Source organism: Arachis hypogaea, chromosome 3 (assembly GCF_003086295.3).
Source record: "Arachis hypogaea cultivar Tifrunner chromosome 3, arahy.Tifrunner.gnm2.J5K5, whole genome shotgun sequence".
NCBI classification, from domain to species: domain Eukaryota; kingdom Viridiplantae; phylum Streptophyta; class Magnoliopsida; order Fabales; family Fabaceae; genus Arachis; species Arachis hypogaea.
The window spans coordinates 2,606,069-2,629,701 of record NC_092038.1 but is presented as its reverse complement, the minus strand read 5'-3'; the positions used below and the strand labels follow the sequence as shown (position 1 = coordinate 2,629,701).

General features: G+C 32.1%; 3 protein-coding genes across 6 annotated transcripts; 1 reads left to right on the top strand and 2 right to left on the bottom strand.

Annotated features, from left to right (window-relative positions):
- Nucleotides 1-7,435: 7,435 nt before the first annotated feature.
- On the top strand, nt 7,436-9,474 carry LOC112786976 (uncharacterized). 2 transcript variants are annotated; one of them, XM_025830333.3, is made up of 2 exons: nt 7,436-7,544; nt 8,546-9,474. In XM_025830333.3, exons 1-2 carry the CDS (start codon nt 7,506-7,508, stop codon nt 9,362-9,364), a joined length of 858 nt encoding a protein of 285 aa, XP_025686118.1. In that variant the 5' UTR covers nt 7,436-7,505; the 3' UTR covers nt 9,365-9,474. The 2 variants fall into 2 exon arrangements, with proteins under 2 accessions (XP_025686118.1, XP_025686119.1); XM_025830334.3 differs by lacking the exon at nt 7,436-7,544 and adding an exon at nt 8,257-8,412.
- Nucleotides 9,475-10,812: 1,338 nt separating this feature from the next.
- On the bottom strand, nt 10,813-13,264 carry LOC112787002 (large ribosomal subunit protein uL23). The gene is made up of 3 exons (XM_025830335.3): nt 12,631-13,264; nt 12,152-12,515; nt 10,813-11,092 (listed from the first exon to the last, which is right to left on the bottom strand). Exons 1-3 carry the CDS (start codon nt 12,644-12,646, stop codon nt 11,008-11,010), a joined length of 465 nt encoding a protein of 154 aa, XP_025686120.1. The 5' UTR covers nt 12,647-13,264; the 3' UTR covers nt 10,813-11,007.
- Nucleotides 13,265-13,986: 722 nt separating this feature from the next.
- On the bottom strand, nt 13,987-23,518 carry LOC112786942 (nodulin homeobox). Of its 3 annotated transcripts, none has more exons than XM_025830329.3 (20): nt 23,273-23,518; nt 23,050-23,179; nt 20,903-20,985; nt 20,677-20,719; nt 20,442-20,567; nt 20,201-20,359; nt 19,588-19,671; nt 19,374-19,502; nt 18,706-18,924; nt 18,253-18,378; nt 17,884-17,979; nt 17,285-17,443; nt 16,708-16,987; nt 16,474-16,599; nt 16,309-16,378; nt 15,967-16,027; nt 15,767-15,877; nt 14,994-15,515; nt 14,874-14,908; nt 13,987-14,754 (listed from the first exon to the last, which is right to left on the bottom strand). In XM_025830329.3, the coding sequence occupies exons 3-20, from the start codon at nt 20,929-20,931 to the stop codon at nt 14,235-14,237; spliced, it is 2,895 nt and encodes a 964-aa protein (XP_025686114.1). In that variant the 5' UTR covers nt 20,932-20,985; nt 23,050-23,179; nt 23,273-23,518; the 3' UTR covers nt 13,987-14,234. The 3 variants fall into 3 exon arrangements, with proteins under 3 accessions (XP_025686114.1, XP_025686116.1, XP_025686117.1); XM_025830331.3 differs by having other exon boundaries at nt 23,050-23,175; nt 23,273-23,450; XM_025830332.3 differs by lacking the exon at nt 23,050-23,179 and having other exon boundaries at nt 23,273-23,468.
- Nucleotides 23,519-23,633: the final 115 nt, after the last annotated feature.

Genomic DNA, 23,633 nt, shown 5'->3' with positions numbered 1-23,633 from the left:
TTGTCGAAGTTGAAGAGCAAAATGGCACAAGGAAAAAATGGTTGAAAAGAAAAATGTCGGGGCCTCCGGTTTGTTCTGGTGATGCCACGTGGACGGTGTGATGTGATGCTATGGGGGCTGGATCACCGACCGATGACTGACTCGTGATTAGTGGGGCCTTTCATTACCATTTGGACCCAAATTTATATATTCACGAGTAAAGTCACAGATAAATTCAGAATATGTATATTTCGAATAAATTAATTTTTTTTAAAAAAATATTAATAAAAGTTTTTAAGATAATAAACATAATTTAGTTAGTTTAAATTAAGATTTTTTATTCTAATTATAGAGATTAATTTAAAAATAATATATTTATATCTATTATTCTAAAAAGTTTTATTAATATTTTTTTGAGGGTTAATCTGTTCAAAATATAATTTTTTATGAGTTTATTTGTCACTTTATTCTATATTGATTTACTTTGTTTTGCAATATAATTTTGTAAAGATTTTGCAAAAATTAATTCTTAAAATATTACTTTCTGCATACAAAACTGACTTTATTATTTTTTCTATTATATATGATGTATAATAATTGTCATTTTCATTGTGTTTGGAAGGGACAAACAAATTCACGATGATAACTATGCTACATTAGTTACATATAATTTTTGTTATAAATTTTGTTACCTCGTTCTTGTACTAAATAGCAACAATTTTTTTTTCTTTCTAAGATTAGACTTAGCCTAATTAAGCATTATGTCACTATTCACTATAGTATTAGCTAATTGCTAAAGTGAGTTGTTAGATAAAATTGAAAAATAAGTAGGTAGCTTTGGGAGAAGGTGGAACATAGTGGGTTGGATTTATTTGAATGTATAAGCATATAAATATAAAATCATGCATAAAGCTAGTTACGACTGCTAATTTTACATTAAAATAATAATACCTAAGTTTATGGATTGAATCTGAACCACTAATATAGCTACCAAGTACTATTTAAATGTATGTCCTCAAATATGATGGATCCACAAGTATTTTTCAAATTTTTAAAAATAGTTGTCCTATTATATACCCCCTGGTTCCTAGCCCTACAAAAATGTCTTAATATTTAAACTTATCGGCTTCATTAATTTAATTATGGACGGCTTAAAGGGGGGAATAATCTAAACCAAGTTGACATCTCTTTTGGTGTGATAACAGAGAAACAATGCAAAATAACGAATTTAGAAATAACTGGATTTTGGAATTTGATAGTGATGTTGTATGTGCTGTGACTTGTGAATTGTGATGATAGGAGTGTATTGGTACCATGATATACCAAGGTAGTATTTGATTATTGTCATGGATTTGAAAGTGATGAATCTAGAGAACTTTATAACAAGAATTCATCTCTTTTTTTTTGGGTGTTAAAAAATTTATTAGTGCAAAGGGAACTTAAGACTATACTATTTTTCTCGAAGGAGGTTCTGAGAAGAAAAATAAAAGAATAGAGTTCAATACATTTTCTTTTCTTTTCTTTTTCTGTGTTTTTGGACATAGTTTTTCTTTTTTTAAGGGTCGAAATTTCAGTACTTCAGAAGCAAAAACTTCAGAAGGTTCCATCATTGCAATGTTGATCCAGTCCATGTTTAAATGGGCCTAAAATTTAAGGTTTTAGTTGTTATAGGGAAGTCTGAAATATGGGCCTACTCAATCATATCTCTGTTTTATGGGCCAAATATAAGCCCTAAAGTTTCAACCCAACTTAGTGTTGACCAAAAACAAATATAGGGGCCTAACATGCATTATTTTTCAGTTCCAACAAAATAAATTAATTTAAAGAGAACATATTTATTTTTGGCATGGTGATTTAATTTTAATTTCAATATTTACCTGAGGAACAAGTATTAGAAATCCAGAATCCTTGGCATATATATACATGATGAAGTCATGAACAAACTTCAAAGTAAAGCATAATTATTAGTAAGCATATGTGTTGGCAAAAAGTGTATATTCAAACGCTGAGCGACATGATTTACACTTTGTACTTGCATTCTAACTCTCTCCATCATTTTTGTACCTTCGGATTTCTTCTTCTTCTTTGTTAAATAATTTCATTTTCACCTATTCACAACCTTGCCAAATTTTCATTTTAATTTAAAAAAAAAAGTCATGCATCTTGGAAGTAATTATAATTATTATTGGAGCGTTACACTTTTAGACTACGATCCCTTTAATATTCCAATCAACAAGAAACAAAAACATAAGAATAAGGCAATTGCATGTGATGTTATAGTTTGGCTACAATACTCTTTTATATTCTCAAGGAAGCATCTAACTAAAATCATTGCAAATTGAAATTACTTTGAACATTATTTGACCTAAGTTACTATTTATCTAAAAAGGAAGGATTAAAGTTTTGAGTAGATTCGGTTTGTTTTCATGTGGGGGGCATCACACATTCACACATAACTAATAAACACCAACTCATTCACCAGCTTGTCTCCCTTTCTGCAATAGATAGGAGCCTTTGTGCCTTTCATTTCTATGTAATCATTATAGTTTTGTTCTAAAGTTGAAAAAAAAAAATTAAAGGGTTCATTTTTGCATTGCTTTTTGGCCACTTATTTACATTGTCTGGTTATTATCCCGTTATCGTATAATATCTTATTCTAGGATCCTAGAAAAATAAAAACAAAAAAACTACTGTTGTTGTTGAACTTTTAAATAAATATCAACACCAGGAACTAATTAGTTAGATAAGCCTATAATAATTGATGTATGGAAAATAAACCTGGCTAAGTCTCATCCGATTATGTATAACCAACTCCAACCAACTGAGTTGGTTGAGTGGTTAATTCATCCGGTCACTTAGGTAAATATTAGAAATTTGAATACTATTTTATAAATATAATAATTCATTAATTAATGACAAATTTTTAAATAAAATTTTAATTCGTGATATATATATATATATATATATATATATATATCAATCAGATACTATATGTGCATATATAGTATATAAAAAAGTATAGGATATTAATATACTATGTGTCAATTTATTGTCAATAATAATTAATTATTATATTTTAAATACATGTATAAGAAGACACATCTAGAAAATATATTTATAAAAACATTTCTATAATACAGCCATAAAACAAATATTTTTATTAGACACATTCACAAAAATATTTCTATTAAATATAGCCATAAACAAAAGTCGGTAGAAATTGGTAAAAATATTGTTGATAAGATAGTAGTATTGATAGTATATAAATGATGCGTAGAACGAGATCCCTAATTCTCCATGCATTTACTTGTAACAAACCACAAGCTAAGTTGCATTATATTGCAATGCATTGCATATGTTACAATAATGAAGATTGAATTTTAGACTCTTTTTTATCTTAAAAGTTTTTATGAACTTTTTGAATTAATAAAATTGAATTAACAGATAAAAATACATAAATAATTATATCTATTAAAAATGAAAAATATATAGATATAAAAGTTGAAAGTTTAAGGGACTTAAACTAAGTGCCACCCCTGAACTATAGTCTAGAGTTGATGTCCCTGTTTACATTTGAAAGTGAGATGTGAAGTGTGAACATGCATACATTAGTGATTAGTAGGAAGAAGTAGAGAAGTGAAGTTGGTGATGGACGCGTCTCAACCTTGGATGCTGCACATGAATCAATCTGCTGTCTCCATGTGCATTTCATTCCACAAACATTATCTAAAATAAGAACTCAACTCCATAATCTAAGCTCTTAGGAATGGATATAAATATATAATTGCCTTTTAATTTGAATCTCAAGTGTCAAAAATAACGCCGCAGCACACCGATTTCATAGTCTGTATACGTAGGATTTAATTTGTAAGCTAATTTGTCAAAATAATTAAGCTACATATATAGCTACAAATTTCTCATCAAACGTGGTCTTATAAATTCATAGTAATTGAAAACTGCTTTGTCAAACAAGAAAAATATTATGTTACAGCTCAATTAATTAAATTATTTGATCTAATTACATTGCTTGAATTAATCGCAGTCATCTCGTCCGTATATATCAAACATGCATAATCCATAAATTAATAATGTAAGGCTTTCTGTAATTAATTATACCTACACAAATGTGAATCTAACTTCTACTTTTTTTTTATAGTCTTTCTTAATTTGACAAGTCAAAAATTAATTTAAAAATAAAGAGAATTCAATACAATAAAATGGAGCGTTAAAATAAACAAAACACTAACAAACAACAGGCTGACAGCTCAAAGTTTATATCAATTCTAGTCATCTTTAGTATTGTCATCAACAACCAAAGAATTTACCATACCAAACCATTTATCAAAAAAGTTAAAGGACCTCTACCACACTTAAAGCTTGATTTTTAAAAATTCTGTCATTTTTTTAGTCAAATTATCCAAATAACAGTAAAGAATTCAATAAACCACCACTTTTTCTCATCCTTTCTTGCTGAAATATTCGTCCAACTTTTAAAGTTATCCAAATTTTATTTACGAGTCTATCTCAAATTAATAAATTAATACATATATAAAACAAGGTTTATATCTCCTTTAACAAATAATTAATTATTTATTATTATATTAATAAAAGTAACTAATTTCTAAATATATAACTTAAATTTTTTTCTAAAAATGTAAATTTAATTAAATGAGAGCGTTGTAAAACTCTTCATACACTGCATACATTAAAATTAAATTCATTTGCTTAGTCAACTTTTTGGAGGTGCATATAAATGACGACAAAGCAAAACAATAAAGATTATTATTATTATTATGTGAACAAACATTACACAAACACGAACACAAATGCATGTGCATGTGTTGTTGATGAAGCTACATATAGTGCTAGATACATCGTATTAAGGTGTTAATGACTTTTTCAATGATAATTAATTTCAGCAACTTTTGTCGTATTCAAAGCTTTGTTGTTATGTTGCATCCATTAGCTTGTGCGGCTTTGTACGTTTCCTCCTTCAAAACAAACAAAAACTAAATTAAAATACTAATAATATTTACCAAAAAAAAATATTTATTATGAGAGGAGCACTAACAAAGTTTTTAATTATTGGATGGCACAATCTAAGCTAATTACATAATAATTAATTATTGTAGTAAGTGATCAGGGAAGTGAAGTTTTGCTTTCTCTTGTTTAGTTGCTTTAATAAGAAAGACTTATTATTTAATTTGTCTATTGTGTGAACTTCTTTTTATTTCTTATTTCGGCAGAAAATCAATTTTAAAAGTAATAAATTTATTGTGGGTTACTTTCTTTTCTCTTCAAAGATAAAAAAAGCCTTTTTTTTTTTAAATACATTCTTAACATCAATAAACTAAATCAATTAATTGAGTGTAAATTCATTCGTTTAAATAAATGTTGAATATAAATTTTATCTTATATGCATAAAAATATATTATTGGAGATAAACTCTAGAATAATACTTCATATAAACTGTGTGTATTAAAATAATTTATGAAATTCAAATTATATTAATTATGTCTCTGAAATTAGCAAAAATATATCATGTTAATTTCTAAATAAAATTTTATCTAAAAAAAGAAAGGCATAAATATGGGGACATAATTAAAGAGGTGGTATCCTGCTTCCTCCTGCCATGTTCCTAAACTTGTATAAAAACGTGAAAGGGGCAAATGATTGAAATGCAAAATAATGGCAGCTATAGAGAAATTAATTAAGGGCATGGATGGCAAGTCAACTATTATATAGCCTTCAGTTTTATCGGATAGTACAGGCTTCAAACACATCTCAATCTAGTATACTATAATATAGTATACTATAGTATTGGGTATGGTAGTGTGGCAGTTGCAAGATAATGTTAAAAATTGTGTCCAACATCTATGTTTTTTTTTCGCGGTTTTTCTTAATTCGACAGATCAATGACTAATTCGTCGCGGTACTGAATTCCATTTAAGGGTTTGTCATTGGTCAATGAATTGCTGCATGCACAAGGTGAGATTCAAACCTCCGACACTTGCTTAAGCGGACTAGTGAGCTAACTATTAAACCAACCCAACTTAGTTCCCAACATCTATGTTTTAACACTTATAAATGTGGTGACAAAAAAGCTTTTTTTTTTCTTTTTATCTGCCATAATTTATGTCTTCAAACAATGTAAATGAATGTAGGTAAAAGCTATACCAAGTTACTCAATTTTCAATTGTTTTCAGTATTTTTTGAATAAAATCATTTACGGTAAAAATTTAAACTGATAAAAAAAATATAATTTATTATCATACAAGAGAATTTTTTAAGTTTAAAACACATAAATGATTATATATAACAATATTTTTGGTTTGAAATGTAAATTTTTTAGAATATTAAAAATCGAATTTTAGATCTTTTAAAAAAAATTAAATTATATTATAAAATCACATACTTTAAAATTTAAGTAAATAATTATATCACTAATAATTCATAGATAGAATTTTAATATTGCTCTTCTAATTGAATATGAAAAGTTTTTTTTTATGATATTGTAAAGTAAAAAAGAAAAGAGAAGAAAGGCAAGGGCTAACAATATAATAATGACTAAGCTAATAACCTCCAAGCGTGTGTATTAATCGAAATTAGTTGTAATTGAAAATAAAAAAAAATCAACAGCTGTAAGAAAATAAAAATTAAATGATGAGCTGTTGGCGAGGCTAAAAGATTTGGATATAAATTTTTTTATGTGTTATTCTCAAAAATAAGTAGGATTGAGATCTTATTGTAACAACTATAAAAATAAAAAAATTTTCTTTACCACAAAAAGTAAAACCTTTCGCCAAAGGGTGTCTAGGAAAAGAACAAAATGTGAAGCAGAAACACCCAGATTTATAGAAAGAGTACTTCAGCTGTTGTTGATTCAAAAACAAAATAAAAATGACTGAAGATAAAAGTTAAAGTGTTTGAAGTTTGAACTCAACAAAAAATAACTTTTGTGTTCCTCCTAAGACAATGTTATTTTCTCAAAAAAAAATTTTACAAGACAATGATTTTTTTTAGAGACAGAAACTTAAACTAAAACTAAACTAATATAAACTATAATTTTTGATTGGACGATTGTGCTTAAATATAACCTTAAAAGTATTGACTTGTATAACAAGTAACCTAAAATTTATATTAATACATATTAATTAATTATTACAAACAAAAATTAGACTCATTTAACAAAATTACATCCCTCCCTAATTAATTTACATGATACCAATAATAACAAGTTTGGATTTAATTGAAAAAAAAGAGTACCGCATTAATTAAAACATTAATTCAGATAGCTCCTCTCCTTTACCCCTCAAGAATAATAATAATAAATAAATAAATAAATAAATAATAACATACTTATTGGTGTTTTTGGTGCAATGATCATCGTCATTCTCCATGTCTTCCTCCTATATATAAAAGAGAGAATAGACTATATTTTAATCGTTCTCCCTCTCCTTCTCCTTCCTGCTTCATCAGTTTCTAGCTTCTACTCTCTTAGAAGCTTTAATTTCAAATTAACAACAATGGAAGACGTGTATTATTCGGCATTGATTTGCCAACAGGTGCGGTGTTTCACATTGTTTCTTTCTCTTTCTCTCTCTTAATTTTATGTCTTGGTTTTCAACTTTTCATGCATTCTCTTATACCCAATTATCTTTTATGTTTTATTTATGCTTCTTGTACATTCTTGTTTAATTCTTGTTCAATACTTAAATTCAAAATATTGAGAGTTATATATTTTCTGTTTAATACATATAGTATATAGTGTATGTTGCATTTAATTTATCTCCTTCAATCTATTGATCATATGTTAAAATTTTCTGGAAAGAAAAGAAGGATTAATTAGTCCTTGAATATTGCTTTTCCCTTCTTTATACATCTTCTTTTCATTGTTTGTTTGTTGTGTTGAACGTTCTGTCTCTCAGTGAAGATATTTTTATTTTTCTGTGCATTATTACATTTTCACAGGGCCCATTTTCAAACATGATATATGCTCCATAATTTCATAGTTGACCATATTTTTATTTTATTTTCTACCCCTTTTCTTTAGTTCTGGAAAATTTGTCCTTTATTAATGTCCATATTTGTTTCCTTATTTACCAAGGAAGGATTTTCATCTTTTTTCCGTAAAACATTGTATTCAATTAATTATAGGTTATATATATATATATATATATATATATATATATATATATATATACTACATGGTTATATGTGTTGTTTAATTTGTTCTTTCCTAATAAGAATCTTTGACAAAACCAAAAAATAAAAAGCTAGTGTGTCAAATCTCACTTTAATGTCTGAGAAAAGCATCAAAATCATGACATTGATCTTGGAATCTTCCCTAAAACAAAATCACTTTCTCTATCTTTTGTTTGTTATAGTTTACTCTATCTCCATTCCCTTAATATTCGCCTTAAATTCCAACCCGTAATTTACGTTTCATTCTCAGCAGAAATATCAGCATTGTGTTTATATCAAAGTTCTTATTTTTCAAGAGTCAATGAGTATTTTACATAAGTAAGAATTGACCCAGTTTCTGATTTTTTGTTTTTTTTTTCAGAGAGATGAAGAATTGAGGCAGAAGCTTGAGGATGCAAAACATGAAATTGAAATCTTGAAGAATGTGAAGTTGGAACTCTTGAATATGTTGAACATGGCATACCAAGAGAGGGATGAAGCAAAGTTTCAACTACAGAAACTAATTAACAATTTCATGCCATTTGATGCCAATAATAACAATTATTCTTATTCAAGCATCACAGAATCCAAGAGTGTGTCACATGATTCACTAGATTCTCCTTTCTTTGACACTGTATCTTCTCCTGAATTCTCAAACATCAACAATGTAGTTGTTGATTCTTCCAACAACAACAACAACATGGGGCATTATCTATATCAGAACATGGTTCAAGTTCAAGACAGGAATTTCTCAAAACATGATCCTGCTGCTGAGATTATTGATTTTCTTGCCAAAGGTAGAGTCTTGCCTCAAAAGGGTAAGCTCCTTGAAGCTGTGCAAGAATCTGGTCCATTGCTTCATACCCTTCTCCTTGCAGGGCCACTTCCTAATTGGAGAAACCCTCCACCATTGCAACAAATCAATGTTCCACACTTAACCATCAATGAGGATTATTCTGTCAATTCTAATTCCTTTGTAGAACATGGGAATTCTTTATTGCTGCAGCCAAAGCTCCTTCCATCATCACAATCCTTAGTGTGTTCTTCGAATCCTCTATCGGTGTGTTCGGCTTTTATGCTCAACTTTGATGGCGCTGCTGGATCATCATCATCATCATGGAACAATGCACGGCAATTGAGTTCATCAAGTCCTAGTGTTAGGTTCCAAATTCCTTCAAGGAAAAGGCAAAGGCATCAATGAGCTTAATTAATTTCTATTTTTGAGAGTTTCATTCCCAGAGTCCTAATTTTTCCACTATGTAAATGAAGTTAACAGCAATCAATGTAAATGTCATATCTTGCATTTGATTATTGGCAATAGATTTTGGTTTTAGTTTAAAAAAGGTTCCTTTTCTGTGTTCTGTTTATCAAAAATAATGTCTTTGGATGCTAAATTTTGTTTATTGTTAACAACAGAAACACCCTTGTGCCTGTCACAAACACAATACTAATTAGTATTTAATTATGATATAATCAAAGACCCTTGCTTCTTAATCAGCAATATGAATCTACACTCCTCGGTTTTATCCACAACCGTCCTTAGATGCTCATATTTACGCTTTGGTTATATTTTGAAACTCTGTAGCTTCACTTTCATTAATCTGATTAACACAGATGTCTTCTGAACCTGCAGAACCTGAAGCCACTTCTTTCCTAATTTTCTCAATTTTGTTTTTTTTATCTCCACTGGTTTACTTCTGGATACGGAATCTTCTCCTACATGTATTAAAATGCGTGATGAGATCTAGGAACCATGCTCATAGGGGACATGGAGATGAATTAGATATTGAAGATCCTTCTTCTCCACAGTTTCAAAACAGTGGTTTGGAATCTTCGGCTGTTGGCTCTCTTCCAATGCACCAGTTCAAGGTAAATGAAGGAGGAGAACACAAGCAGATTAACACAGACTGTGCCATTTGTCTTGGCGAGTTCGAAGAAGGGGAGTGGTTGAAACATCTTCCAAATTGCTCCCATGGCTTCCATGTTCGGTGCGTGGACGAGTGGTTTCGGTCTCATTCAAGTTGTCCTCTCTGTAGAACCTCTCTCTCTGTTATGTCCTAAGGCATACTTTGATTGGGGATGCACATTTTCTACCCCTCTGGCAATGGAAAGCCAACGTCATACGTAGGAGTTGGTTCTGTTTAAAGCATAGGTTAATGTGGTAACATGTATACATAGGATCTAGGAAGAACATCAAATGTTTGTTGTACTTTTGTGTTTCAAGCAGAGTGCAAAGTACAGTATAAGATTATGAATTGCAGTAGCAGCCAATTTTGCATGTCTCAAAAGTGTCGAGAGTGAATTGTGTCACTTATCCATCACCTTATTATGTCCATATCCTATTTAATAACAATAAATTATTATTCATTTGAAGAAAATGGTATACTGGTAAATCAACAAATGATGTTAACGTGACATTTTGTCAAAATTAACAGCGACTTTCAATAAAGACGAACATATGACCAAAACAACACCCATCTGGCAGTATTTTCGGTGCCAGAAGTATATTCATAATAATGGCTGCTTTACAAATAAGTTTAACTTTCGGCTGTTTATAAGCTGCTGAGCCAAACGACGTTGGTGTGAATATAAATCTTGATATACAAGGAATTGTGGAATCACCAAAAATAGGGGATGACGAGATGCTCATTTTAATCAATTTAAATAATTCCTCAGTCAAAATTGAAACACTAGGTTTGCTCAGTGTCAATTACAGCAAAAGACACCAAATAACAAAGAAAATACAGAAATTTACCCTTCTTTCAAATGTTCCTGTCAACAATAACCACAAACTACCTAAAATATAAAAATAGCAAATTGAAAATGGTGAAGTCAAGCACCAATTTAAATGATCCCAATCTTGTTAGCTACGTCCAATGCATCATAATCTGGCGTCAACCTAACATATGCTTTCTTGGTGCCATCAGGCCTGCAACACAACATTTCAGAGTCAGAAATTGCACCATACATGGCCATATTGGAATCCGAATGCAGTAAATCACACTCTAAATGGGTTTTCTCAAACTATTTCAACTTCAAAGAATACCTATATTCTGGCCAGACAAGCTGAAATAACAGACAATGTCAGGTGCGATATTTTCAAACAGTGCTTTGTGAATTGTGAACAGACCCTCAAATCAGTAGAACCAAAAATCAAAGGGATGATAAAAAAAAACAGGTGCTTGATCTTGGAATGAATCCAAAAAAAAAACTTGATTTTAGGAAATTATAGATTAAGGTCCATAACATAAGACAAATTTAATATCCCTAATCCATAATGTATTTAAACGAAAATGCATTGTCATTATAAAATAAATAAATATGACCCTAGAACTAACTAGCCACTTTAATTTCGAGGCAATATTGGTGCAAAAAATGACAGGTGATATGTAATAGAAATGGTTATTCCCTATATAGTAGATGTAGAAGTTATCTTCTTTTGTCTGAGGCAGTATAAGATGTACAAATAACATCTCTGAGGCAGTATAAGATGTACAAATATGTTATTTGTACACCAAAATCAACCACCAAAATCAGCCACAAATGTATTTGTGTATAAATACGTGATTTAATTTATTTTCAATGTATATTAGTAACATGTATTTTATAATGGTGGCCGACTTTGGTGGGTGATTTTGGTGTACACGTAATATGGTAGAAAGATGTAATAGACTATGCATGTAAATTGAACTCTTAGCAAACATAATACATATGAGGATAAATGATTGGTTGAGAGTGTAACATCATATTCTAGTATGTCAAGATAGTTCTTATCATATAAATTATAACATGTATCATTTTCTCTAAGACTAAAGAGTCCAACATGTGCCTCACTTAATCTTACAATTTCTGTGATTAAAAGTGACACTAAAATCATTTTTGCTTCTAATTACTAACAAATTCGTAGCAGTATCAAACAAGCATAAACGAGTAATATCAAACTAAAAAAAATCAAATAACCACTGAACAAAATATTCAAAAATCTGACCTGATCAAGGTGTTGACCTTCTTGGCCTGAATATCATACATCTTCTTCACGGCATCCTTGATCTTCTTCTTATCAGCGCGCAGGTCAACGATGAAGACAAGAGTATTGTTGTCCTCGATTTTCTTCATGGCTGATTCGGTAGTGAGAGGGTACTTGAGGATCTGGTAATGGTCGAGCTTGTTCCTCGGCGGCGCACTGATGCGAGGGTACTTAGGGTTCCTATCCTTCTTCAGTGTCTTCGGTCGGTGGAACGTAACCTTTGTTCTGATCTTCTTCGCCTTCTTCTTGAACGTAGAACCTGATTTCACCGCCTTCGCGGTTTTCAATGCCTGCGCCTTCGGATCATTCTTCTTCGAATTATCAACTGCAGCAACAAAAAAAAGAAGGAAAAGAGAAGAGATGAGAATTGAACTGAGAAATGGAAATTGAGAATTGAAGAGAAGAGAAGAAAGGTTGAAAACGGAGATGAATGAATGTACCTTTAGCCGGAGCCATTAGGGTTTTTGGTGGAGAGATTCACAAACCTGCGCGTTACAGAGGCTGAGGAAGAAGCTTACACTAGGGTTTCGGGAGTCTTATATATGACTCCAATAGCTATAAGCGAAATTACCATAATGTCCCTCTCCCGGTTCTTTTTTTCGTTCAGGAACCTAGGCAGTGAGAACGGGTCGAGCCCATTTATATTATGGGCCAACAGCGAGGATCCAGGCCCAGGATAACGGTTTCGTTATGTTAAAAAATAAAATTAATATAATCTCTATGGACAAAAAAAAAAAATGTAGATCTCCAAAGTCTAATCTGCATCATCAGAAATTCAGCCTAATGATAATATTGTTATATAGACGCTTATTTGATTTCCATAGGAATATAAACTTGTGAAAGGGTTTTGTTTAGTAGACAATAATTTTTGTAAATAATGTGAATAATCGTATTTAGAATTGATCTAATAAAGTAAAAAAAAAAATACTCCATCCCTAAATTATCTCATAAACCTTAACATTATGATAATCATCTGTACACCTAATGAATTGAACATCCAGCCATTGTTAACTGTGCATGAGTAAATCGAATCAAAAGAAATAACCATCCAATTAAAAATAATAAACATAATCATCTGCATATCTATTGAATTGAACATCCGATATATCTATTGTTCATATTATTTAATATTCTCATTGTCTACCTATACTTTTTCATATTTTAAAGTATAGGGAGATAATGAGAATTCTAAACAATGTGAACAATGGATATATTGGATGTTTAATTCAATAGGTATGCAGATGATTATGTTGATTCTTAGTTGTTTGGTGGTTATTCCTTTTGATTCGGTTTACTCATGCACAGTAAACAATAGTTGGATGTTCAATTCATTAGATGTGCGGATAGTTATCTTAATGTAAGGGTTTAGGAGATAATTTAGGGTGAAGTATTTTTTTACTTTATTGAATTAATTATAGAGCCCATTGTTCACAAAAATCATTGTCTACCTAACAAATCCGAATCATTATTAGTATTTGTGTTTACTTCAATTGGCGGCACAAAATGTGGAGCATCAATTTGCTCAGAAATAATGACATCATTGATATGCTGATTATATTTATGTGACATTAAATTCAGATTAAAAAAAATGATAACATGCTAATGAGTTATAATTCAAATGACATAGTCTCTCCATACTCATTTAGAGGTCATGAGTTCGAGTCTTCCTATCTTTGGTAAAAAAACCCAACAAGTTATGGTTCAAATGACATAGTCTCCCTATACTCACTTAAAGGTTGCGGGTTCGAATCTCCCTATTTTCGGTGAAAAAAAAATGGTAACATACTAATTCCTAATTTGGAAAGTAATAAATTCAAATATCAAAATCCTACTATTATTCTGCACATTGTCAATTGCAACGAAGCTTTTGATAAACTTGTACAAGACTGATGATCATTCTCATCTTGACATTAGTAAACTACCCTTCCTTGCTAACATTTTTACCATTTAAACCCTACCCTCTTACATTAGCAAATTCATACAAGGTCATGTGCACAAACTTAAAGCTAGAAGCAAAAGATCAGTCACTGAATTGAACTCATTCTCATTCAGTGCGCTCTGGAAAAATTCTGCGTGAATTCCATAACACTTTCATGGCGCCTAACTTTGTTTCAGCATCTGCAAATGTGGTGCCTGTTGCTTCTGATGGATATGGAAGCCGCAACCCTTTTTCAGCTTTAAGCTCACTAATATCCACAACATAAGTTTGTAATTCATCCAAACTCTTTCCATTCCATTTACCGCGCACCTGAACTACCTTTCCTTTGCCAATCTCATCTCCTCGCGCATCTACAAGCACAACATACTGACCCACATTGCAGCGGACGGATTCTGGATGACCACTTTCGGCAGCTTCGGCTAGTGAAGGCTCAGAATTATCACCGGAAGCTATTCTTGCAAGAGTTAGAAGATCTCTTCCGGCATTGGATGCATCCCCATGATTGTCGGGCAAATCATGGGTCCCCAGCATCGACCCTCTTTGCTTGTCCACGACTTGATTGTCTCCATCTGCTGCTTTGACATCCTTAGCTGTGCGGGCTAGCCTAGCTTTTCGATTGTTCAACCTGATATCATAACCATGAAATTCCATGAGAAATCAATACGTAAAAATAATTTTATCAATATCCCAGAAAATGCAAATAAATTCTAATCTCTAAAACAAATATATTGAGCTATGCCTCACCAATTTTTAAGCTGAGAAGATGAAACCTCAGAACCCTGGAAAACATAATGCAGGAAATGTTAGAGAAGAAAAATGTGTTAAAAAAAATACTAATAATTAGTTTTGCTGCATCTCACATACATGAAGACTTAATTTATCAGCCCATGATTGAAGTGAAGCAGCATTTCGCTGCATATCAGGCTCATCCAAGAGTGCCCTCTCAATCAACATCACCTGTTTATCATTCATTATAGTTCGCTTTCGTTTTCTCCTCTGTACAGTTTCAACCTTTTCATCCTCTGCGCTTTCTCCAACCCCAACTTTTTTATGAGGCTCAATTGATTTTGAGTGTTCGCTATCCATATGAACAACAGTATTCTTTCTTTTGGCAGAACTAGAATCTGAACCACTCGTTTCAGCATTCTGAGCATCCTTATCCACATCTCTTGCACCTGATACACTTTTCCCAGATGTAGCTTTATCTTCTTGATTTTGCCTAGTCAAGTTATCACTTTGATTTGTGTTTTCATCTCTGTTATTCTGCTGGTCTATGCCTTGGAATGCAGAATTCTCTGACACTCCTTCCTTCAGGTTACCACTCTTGTTAAGTTTAGCACGTTCTTTTAGTAAAGGTGATGAGCCTCCCCCAGTACTCAGAGCATCCTACAGGAAATCAAACTTCACTGTTAAATTCATTGTGTTGATGACAAGCTAACTGGTGCAAGTACATAATCCAAGTTGAGAATTTAGAATTGACTACATTTAAAGGAATTGCCTATTTCTAAATTACGATTAATTTTATCTGCATTTTCTTCAGCACAATAAATCATGAATATTCTAAAAACAAGTAGCTATAAGAGTCATCACAAAGTGCAGTTGGGGTTTAAGGGGAAAAAAAAAAACCTTGCCCATACCTGATAACGATCGTTGTTGTGTTTAGGAAACTTATTCCAAGATAATGACTCCTCAGTTTTGCTATCCTGAACAAACTTATCCCAAGATAGTGAACCCTCAATTTTGCTATCCTGAATTTCTCCAGCATAATAGAAGAAAAGGTATTAATATATCAGAAACAAACAATATTAATAGCACATATTAGTAGATAGAGACTTACTTGACCCTGATTTCCCCCAAGAGGAGTAGTAGTTAGGGATTGTAGTTCGCCAATGAACACCCTGTGAACAATTTAAAATATATAATCTTTGAGCGTGCGCGTGCACACACAAACCACAAAAACAAAGCTGTAACCCTTCTTATGCAATTATTTAAAATTTTACAACCATTTTTTATTTAGTTAAGGAGAAAAAAATGAACTGAACATATATTGTTGAAAGAAAATAAGAATTGGATTTTGCTATTTTGTCCCCGGATATCTACTTCCCTGACATGCATGAGTCATCCTATACAAAGCTAATATATCAACATAAAAATAGAATTAAGCAAGGGAGAAAGTGACCTTAGAAGATGAAGATCCTCCTCATTTAAAAAGTTTGGAACCAAAGATTCTGCATGACTTAACAATGAGCCTATGAAAAAGAAAAGTTACTAGTGAGAAAGCAGCACAGTATTGCTCATAATAATAATAATAATTCCAAGAAAAGTATTTCAGAATAATCATTACGGAGATTCCTGTTAACCGCTGCAGCTTTACGAGAACCAGAAGTTAAAGAAAACCCAGGAAGAAGGCCAGATAGATCCATTTGCAAGCATTCTTGGACCTTGAGAACAAAAAGGTTCCTCTCCTGTTCTGTTTAGAATTAAAAAAAGAAAAAGAAAAAGATGAATGATGTAAGTAGCTGTGCATAGATAAGACAAAATTATACTAAAATATGCAGAACATGGGCAAAGAACCGACCTTCACATATGTTGGGTACAAAACAATGAAGGTTTGCAATGACTTTGACAAATAATGATGTCCTATGATGTGCATAAGAAGCACAAGGCATGCTGTTATGGATTAGGTTCAATCCCAAAATTGTTTGATGCTGATTACTCAGATCCAGAATCCATCCAACTGAGGCATATATATCATATTCAAGAGTTGCATCCTCTTCTGTCCCAGGGAGATTAGAAGAACACCAACAAGATAAAAAATCTCCATGGGAGAGTGAAATTATTGCTGTAAGAACTTTAGTCTGGAACGAAATCACACAAAAAGAACATAATCAAATTCCATAAGCAGAAGCAAATTTGACAAAAATCAAAGAAAATGCAAAAAAATATAAATTATACATGTTAACTACAACAAAGTGGCAAATTTCCCTTAAGAGTTGGTCACTTTCTCATGAATATTTGTGAGCAACTTTACAATAAAACAGAAGTCACCACCCTCATAGATTATCTCAGATTATCTCAGCCTCGTAATGGAAGTGAATTCTACATTAAAGAAAGTACTATTAGATGGTGGGGAAAAACTGATAATGGTAACTTACGAAACAAGCTGTCATGTAAGACCGGAAGTTTGAATCATCAGATAAGATGTCAGCCAGACGCATTGCATTGAGTTGTAAAAACCCCATTGGGTAACTTCTGTCGGTATTAGTGGGATGCCTAGGATCTCTTCCAAAAGCATTCTTCAACAAATCAAAAACCTACATTATGAGAGCAATATTAACAGCAAGATCCTGAAAGGAAATACATGCACATGGTTAATGCATAAGAAAGGCAATGTTCAAGACAGGTAGGTCTATCATACAAAAGTTTGAATCGTTAAAGGCAAAAATTCTGAAGATTGTCATAGCACGAATATCAATTTAAAGATTTTCTGAAGAAATCATACTTCTACTTAATAATCCTAGCTATTTTATTTGTACAACACTCAGATCCAAGCTTGGACTATGAGCAACACACCCTCATATTATATTATATTTGATCGGAGGGGTAGAATTCCAAAAACGCTGATATAATCCAAATTCATTAGTTTCAGGCAATAAGTTGAATTTGATCCAATAGTAATCAGCAATTGCACAAACAATTTGGATCCCTATATCTTCAACAGGTTTGCATTATAAGAAATCAATAGGAAAACAACCTCGGATGCAATTGATTTAGCCAAATCTAAACAATGTGACGAGCTGGCAACTTCATCAAGAAAAGAAAGGTTTTCTGCTTCACACAAGCTCAACAGCTGCATAAAGAAAATTGTGACATTATTATTAATAAAAAGTATGCGAAAATTGAAGAAGCAGCAGAAGAAGGAGGAGGAGGTTGCCATTGCACAAGGCCTACAACAGGGATGGTCAACTTTAAACAGCCTTATCCACATGACAACAGGCTGTTTACATTACTCTAACCAAGCATGAAGGTGCTTTTGTGCCAATGCTCACCCTCTAGTATGCAGAAATTATGTAGATTATATTCAAAAGCAGGGATCTATGACAGATTTTGCCACTGGACTCACAATAGATAGTACTTTAGCTTTTAGCCTCGAAATGGCAGCCACAATCCGAGATGTAAAGGATGGTTGAACGTTTAACTTCAAGATGGATCGAGCCAGAAAAAGAATGCTGCCCCTTCTACATAGTTCCTGAAATGAAAAACACATGCAGTTCATATATGTACGTATAAAACAATGTGTAATTCATTCCATTAATCAGCATTATGACATCAAGCATCTTTCGTGTAGCTACGTCTCAAGTAGCAAGTTTGTAAAATGAAGTCTTTTGCGCCATAAACTCCAAGATCTCCCCATTTAACTTTAGTTTGTAGATTGCTTAGCCATTAAACAAAGTAAGGGACAGTATTAGGAAGTGCGGTACGTCATTCCAAATTTCATTACATAAATTTAAGGACAAATCACCAGCTCTTTAAGTGTTAATCTAAATTAGTAAATTTAAGTCTAGTTTGTAAAAACCTTATTTTTAAGCAGGCGCTCCTTAAACAATTTCTGTTGGCACAAGGACTGGAGAAATTGCAGAGAAGCCTCACACTGCTGACAGAGATGATAAACTGCTTGTTCAGCTGTTAGATTTGACTCCTCGGAAAAGTGTTTATAGATAGCTATCAGTGTAACCTCAAGATATCTAACAATCATGCGAACTGATCCAAAAGCCGCATCCATAAATATGTCAACCTGTCACAAAAGCGTTCTTAATTAACCATAACCTAAATGTATTGACCAAAAAATTAATTTGAATTTTATAAGATATCATGAGAAATAGAGATTTTAATATTTTATACAAAATAGAACATAACTGACTGGCAAATGGTTCTAGATGCATGAAAAAGTGGATTGAAATAAATACTACTTAAATTGCCATTAAGTATTTTGTAGGTTTAGGAAGAAATTGTTGTGTTTTGATACCAAAATCATTTTTTAAATTGTTCTGAACAGAAGTTCTGTTTGGATATATCTGAGACTTAGTAAAAAAACCATTTTTCAGTATTTGCAGGGAAAAAAAAGGTTCTAAAAATCGGTTACAAATTATATTAGTCCCCGTTTAAACATGTGTCCAATGGACACTAACAGAATAGCAATTTTAATCCGAACAACTAAAACATATGATGGAAGTGATATTGTACCTTTGGGTGTGCAAGCAATACATGAACAATGTCTTGTGATTGTGGCGATATAAACCCTGTTAGTAGATGTAAGTTGCATGCTACAAGAGTTGAATGCAAAAGGAACATATGACTAAAAGCATGGCCTTCCTGTAGTACAAACACAAATCTCAATAAAGATTGACAATAGATGAATAGAAAAGATTAGACAGTAGAAATAAGAACTGAAGAAAACCTGTCTGTAGCCACTAAGGACAATAAGTGTGTAGAAAACTAAATCAATTAGTTGTTCCAACACTCTGATATCATCAAGGAAAATCTGCAATGATATTCCAAAAACAGAAATCAAATTCAACAATCAAAGGATTAGTACTTAGTACTTAGGGTGATATTACTTGCAATATAAATTGGGTACCACAATCATCTTTCAGTGAAGAAGCATTATGAATAGAAGAGTAGATATTAACTCTGCTAAAGCTATATTTATATGTCTCATGTGGTCAACATATAAACATATTGTTTAGACTCCTAAGGAGAAAATGAAAAGATATTATGACTCCATTTAGATTAGGACCAGTTCCACATTAGCTAGCTCACAACTCAATTCTAGAACCTAGAATTGAATTTACACTCATACTTTATGTCATAGATAGGGTATCCTAACACAAAGCCAATTGCTAGGTAGACAGTATATGTACTTAAAATCCTTTATGAATTACAGGAGTATTCTTCAACCTTTAGATGTCATGCCTTTGTTGCACTAGAAAACAAGTTTGTGCACGTACACACACACGCGCGCACACTTACAACAGGAAGAAAAATGCAGCAAATGTTAACAAGGGTGTAACCTGATCAAGTTTAGGAAGTCGGGGGGCTAAATCACACAAGGAATGCAACAGACGAATACCACATAACACGTATCTAAACATGGCTTTATCTCTGCTAGATGAGATTAGCACTGCAGTTAGGTGCAATGGAAGAGAACTTGCAAGCTTGTCCATATCAATCTGTAGAGAAACACAGTTAGACAAAAATAAACCTTATATTTAATATAAAATAATATAAATCAAATGTCGAGCAAGAGACAACCTTAAGCAGCAATCCTTTTTTGGTAGGGTAATGAATAGTAAAGCTCTCTGCATCCCTTAAAAATTTATATAGATCCTGAGAGTGAAGCTCATGCAATTCTTTCACTGCCGATATCAAGTTTATTGCCTGTTCGAGCAAATAAATAGAACAATTCATTTTCCAGCCACTGAAAAGGTTGATTGGAAGCTAAAGAGAGTATAATGGTCCAAGTAATATTTAAATTGTTGACACTTGCCTGTGCATTACTCCGAGATGGTTCTTCCTTATCAATCCTCATTCTTGAAAATCATTATAAGGGTATGTTAGCAAAATGAATTTAAATAATGTACACACAGGTTTATAGCACAAGCATAAGAGAATTACAAACATTGACTTCATAACAAGAGGTAACTGGAAAAATTTATCTCAAAGCCATTATTTCAAATGAAAAACATGAGTTCAAACCACAAGCATTTGAGCACCTTTTAATTGCATTATCTTGTACAGCCATTGGCACAAAATATCTTCCCTTCTAGAAGACTTCAGATATACACTTCTTGTTGTCCTGAAATTGAAGATTAAGCTTCAAACTTATAGCATTTTGGAGCATGAAACATGACTTGCCTAAATATTGCTCAAGAAAACAACGCCTTAAAACTACTATGCACTTTACAAAGTTTCAACTAATTCTCTAAAAGAAAAGATTTACTGATCCACTACTACATGGCTTTTAATCACAGAATTCAGCTCTTCACTTCATGACCCTCTCATATAAAAGTCCCACAAAAAGTTTTTTTTTTTTTTTTGGGCAGGGGGAGGGGGGTGTTTGGCAGAGGGGTTGTGTCAAGGTTTAACAACTGTACCCACTTCAATAGATACTAATATCACTAAACACATGTACTTGTAGCAAATTCCGATCTCATTACATACAGTGATATGTGTATTTAAGAAGACTACAGATATATTATGGGACATTTTGTGTCAAATCATTACCACTCCTTCAAGAAGAAGCCAGCAAAATATACCTTCCCATGACACTTTCCTGGTTAATGTAAGGTTACTATAAATTTTTTTTACTCCACTCATTTTTTACTTTTCTGAATTTATGTAAGGTTATTATAAATTTGAGCAAGTCACCATAGTGGTATCATCTAGTGGGAGGAGAAATTAGAAAAATATTTTATAATAACAAAATTTTTTGCCAATAATAAGATTCAGCAGGGCGCTGCTGCCATCTTTCTCCCTCTATGAGATACTAGTTATATATGGTACCCATGAATTTAATCATCATCCATGTAGAATACAGTTTCTGCAGAGTAAGCAGTCATATATTTATTTTATATTTTTATTTCTAGTGAAACAGACCCGAGGTCCATGCATCTGATTGGTGTCCTCTCTAGATTTCCTAACCAAGCAAATAATGAGAATACTTATTCTTCTTTTCCTTTCAAATAAAAAGATTGTACAAAATGAAATAACTCTTACTTATATTTATTAATTCGCCACCCTTATAATAACCATGGTTTGGCTTCCGCAAACCTAATGATGGAAAATAACCAAGCAAATAATACAAGCTCTTCTTTCCCTTAAAAGAAAAAGGAAAATAATCCAATTAAAGAACCATCTATAGTTGAGAAAACATGGGCTTCACTCTATTCTTTGGTATCTGCAACAAGTAAACATGTCCTTGCTTGCCAATTTTCCTATACTCCTTTCTATGTGCCAGAACACTAATTTCCATTAAGCCATACCTAGGAATTTTTAGTATATGACTTACATTTACTTTAATGTCTTTTTAAATAATCTATCGTGTCAAAAGCTTTACTTGCAACTCAATTTCTTATTATAGTAAGTATTAATAGCAAATAATTTTCTCCTTCTTCTTTAATAAAAGAAGAAATTTAATTGAAACAAAAAAATAGATAAGATACCCCTCTTTAACTAAGCAGTTAAAATCAACAGAAAAAGTACAGGGAAGAAAATGACATAAATGAGTTCACCTTAATCCCTGTCCACTCCATATCTATCAAAGACACTAATTGAAATAATTCATGTACGCAGCAGTCATCACGAAAGAGAAGCCGCAAAGTTTCATCTCATAGCAAGTCCAAGGATAAAAATCTCCATGTACAATGTTTTATAAATGCATAACTCCTATTCCTCCATTAAATGCTCCCAAGCAAAACTCAAACTCAAATTCCATTTCAACTAAGTGCAACCTCATCATGTTGCAATACCATACAAATTGTCATAGTCATATCTCTACTCATGAAATAAGTAATAATATAAGGTTGGAAACGAAGGAGCTGATGCAAGGAAGGTTCAGCTAAGCGAGAAACCAAGCTCATATAATTTTTCTTGCCTTGAACTCAATCCACATCAAGTTCCTTTAGTTCAATAAGTTATTATCAGTTATTATCATGGTTTGCTTTACTTTAAAGCGATCTATTATGCTCAACGAATTTATTAAGCTCAAATTTTAAACTATAAATTCATTCATCTCTTCAAAACACTAAAATCCATTACTCTTATGCATGTGCCACGCCTAGCTAAAATAATAATTTGGTCCGAATCTTAAAAGAGAAATTTATAAATAAATACATAAGCTGCTATTAATTAACTAAATTACCAGCATCATCATGAGGTTGGAAATTACGCAGAACCAATTCCAGTTGAAGTTCAACTGAATTCGACGAATTCACAGTTGACCACAAAAAAATCGAGCACTTCCGAAGTGCGAAGGGGAAGATGATTCCTAACTAAACAAATAACGTTTAAAATGATTTTATTTTTTCTTAAGAAAACAAAAACGCAAGATAGAAGATAGAGTACAAGCATAGGGAATTACGAACCTGAACCTGGAGGGTGAATAATGAACTGAGAAGAAAAGGCCAGTAAGGTAAAAAAAAAAAAAAAAGGAGTCTGAAAATTTTAAATTGGAGAAGGAAGCAGGGAAACCACTGTCGTGTTCTTCTCTGCTCGCTCGCACCTCTCGCTCAGATTCACCCTCACTCCTATTTTATTTTATTTTATTTTACGTTTCCTTTTGTTTTAATTTCTTGGGTCGTCGCGCTAAGACTCGGTTCGAACCCGTGGCCGTGGGTGGGTGTGGGTCTGTGGGAGTATAAAAGTTAAATTAAAAAATTAAATACTTTTAGAATATTTGGGCAATTTTTTAAAAATTTTAATTTTGATACATTGAAAAATGATTTA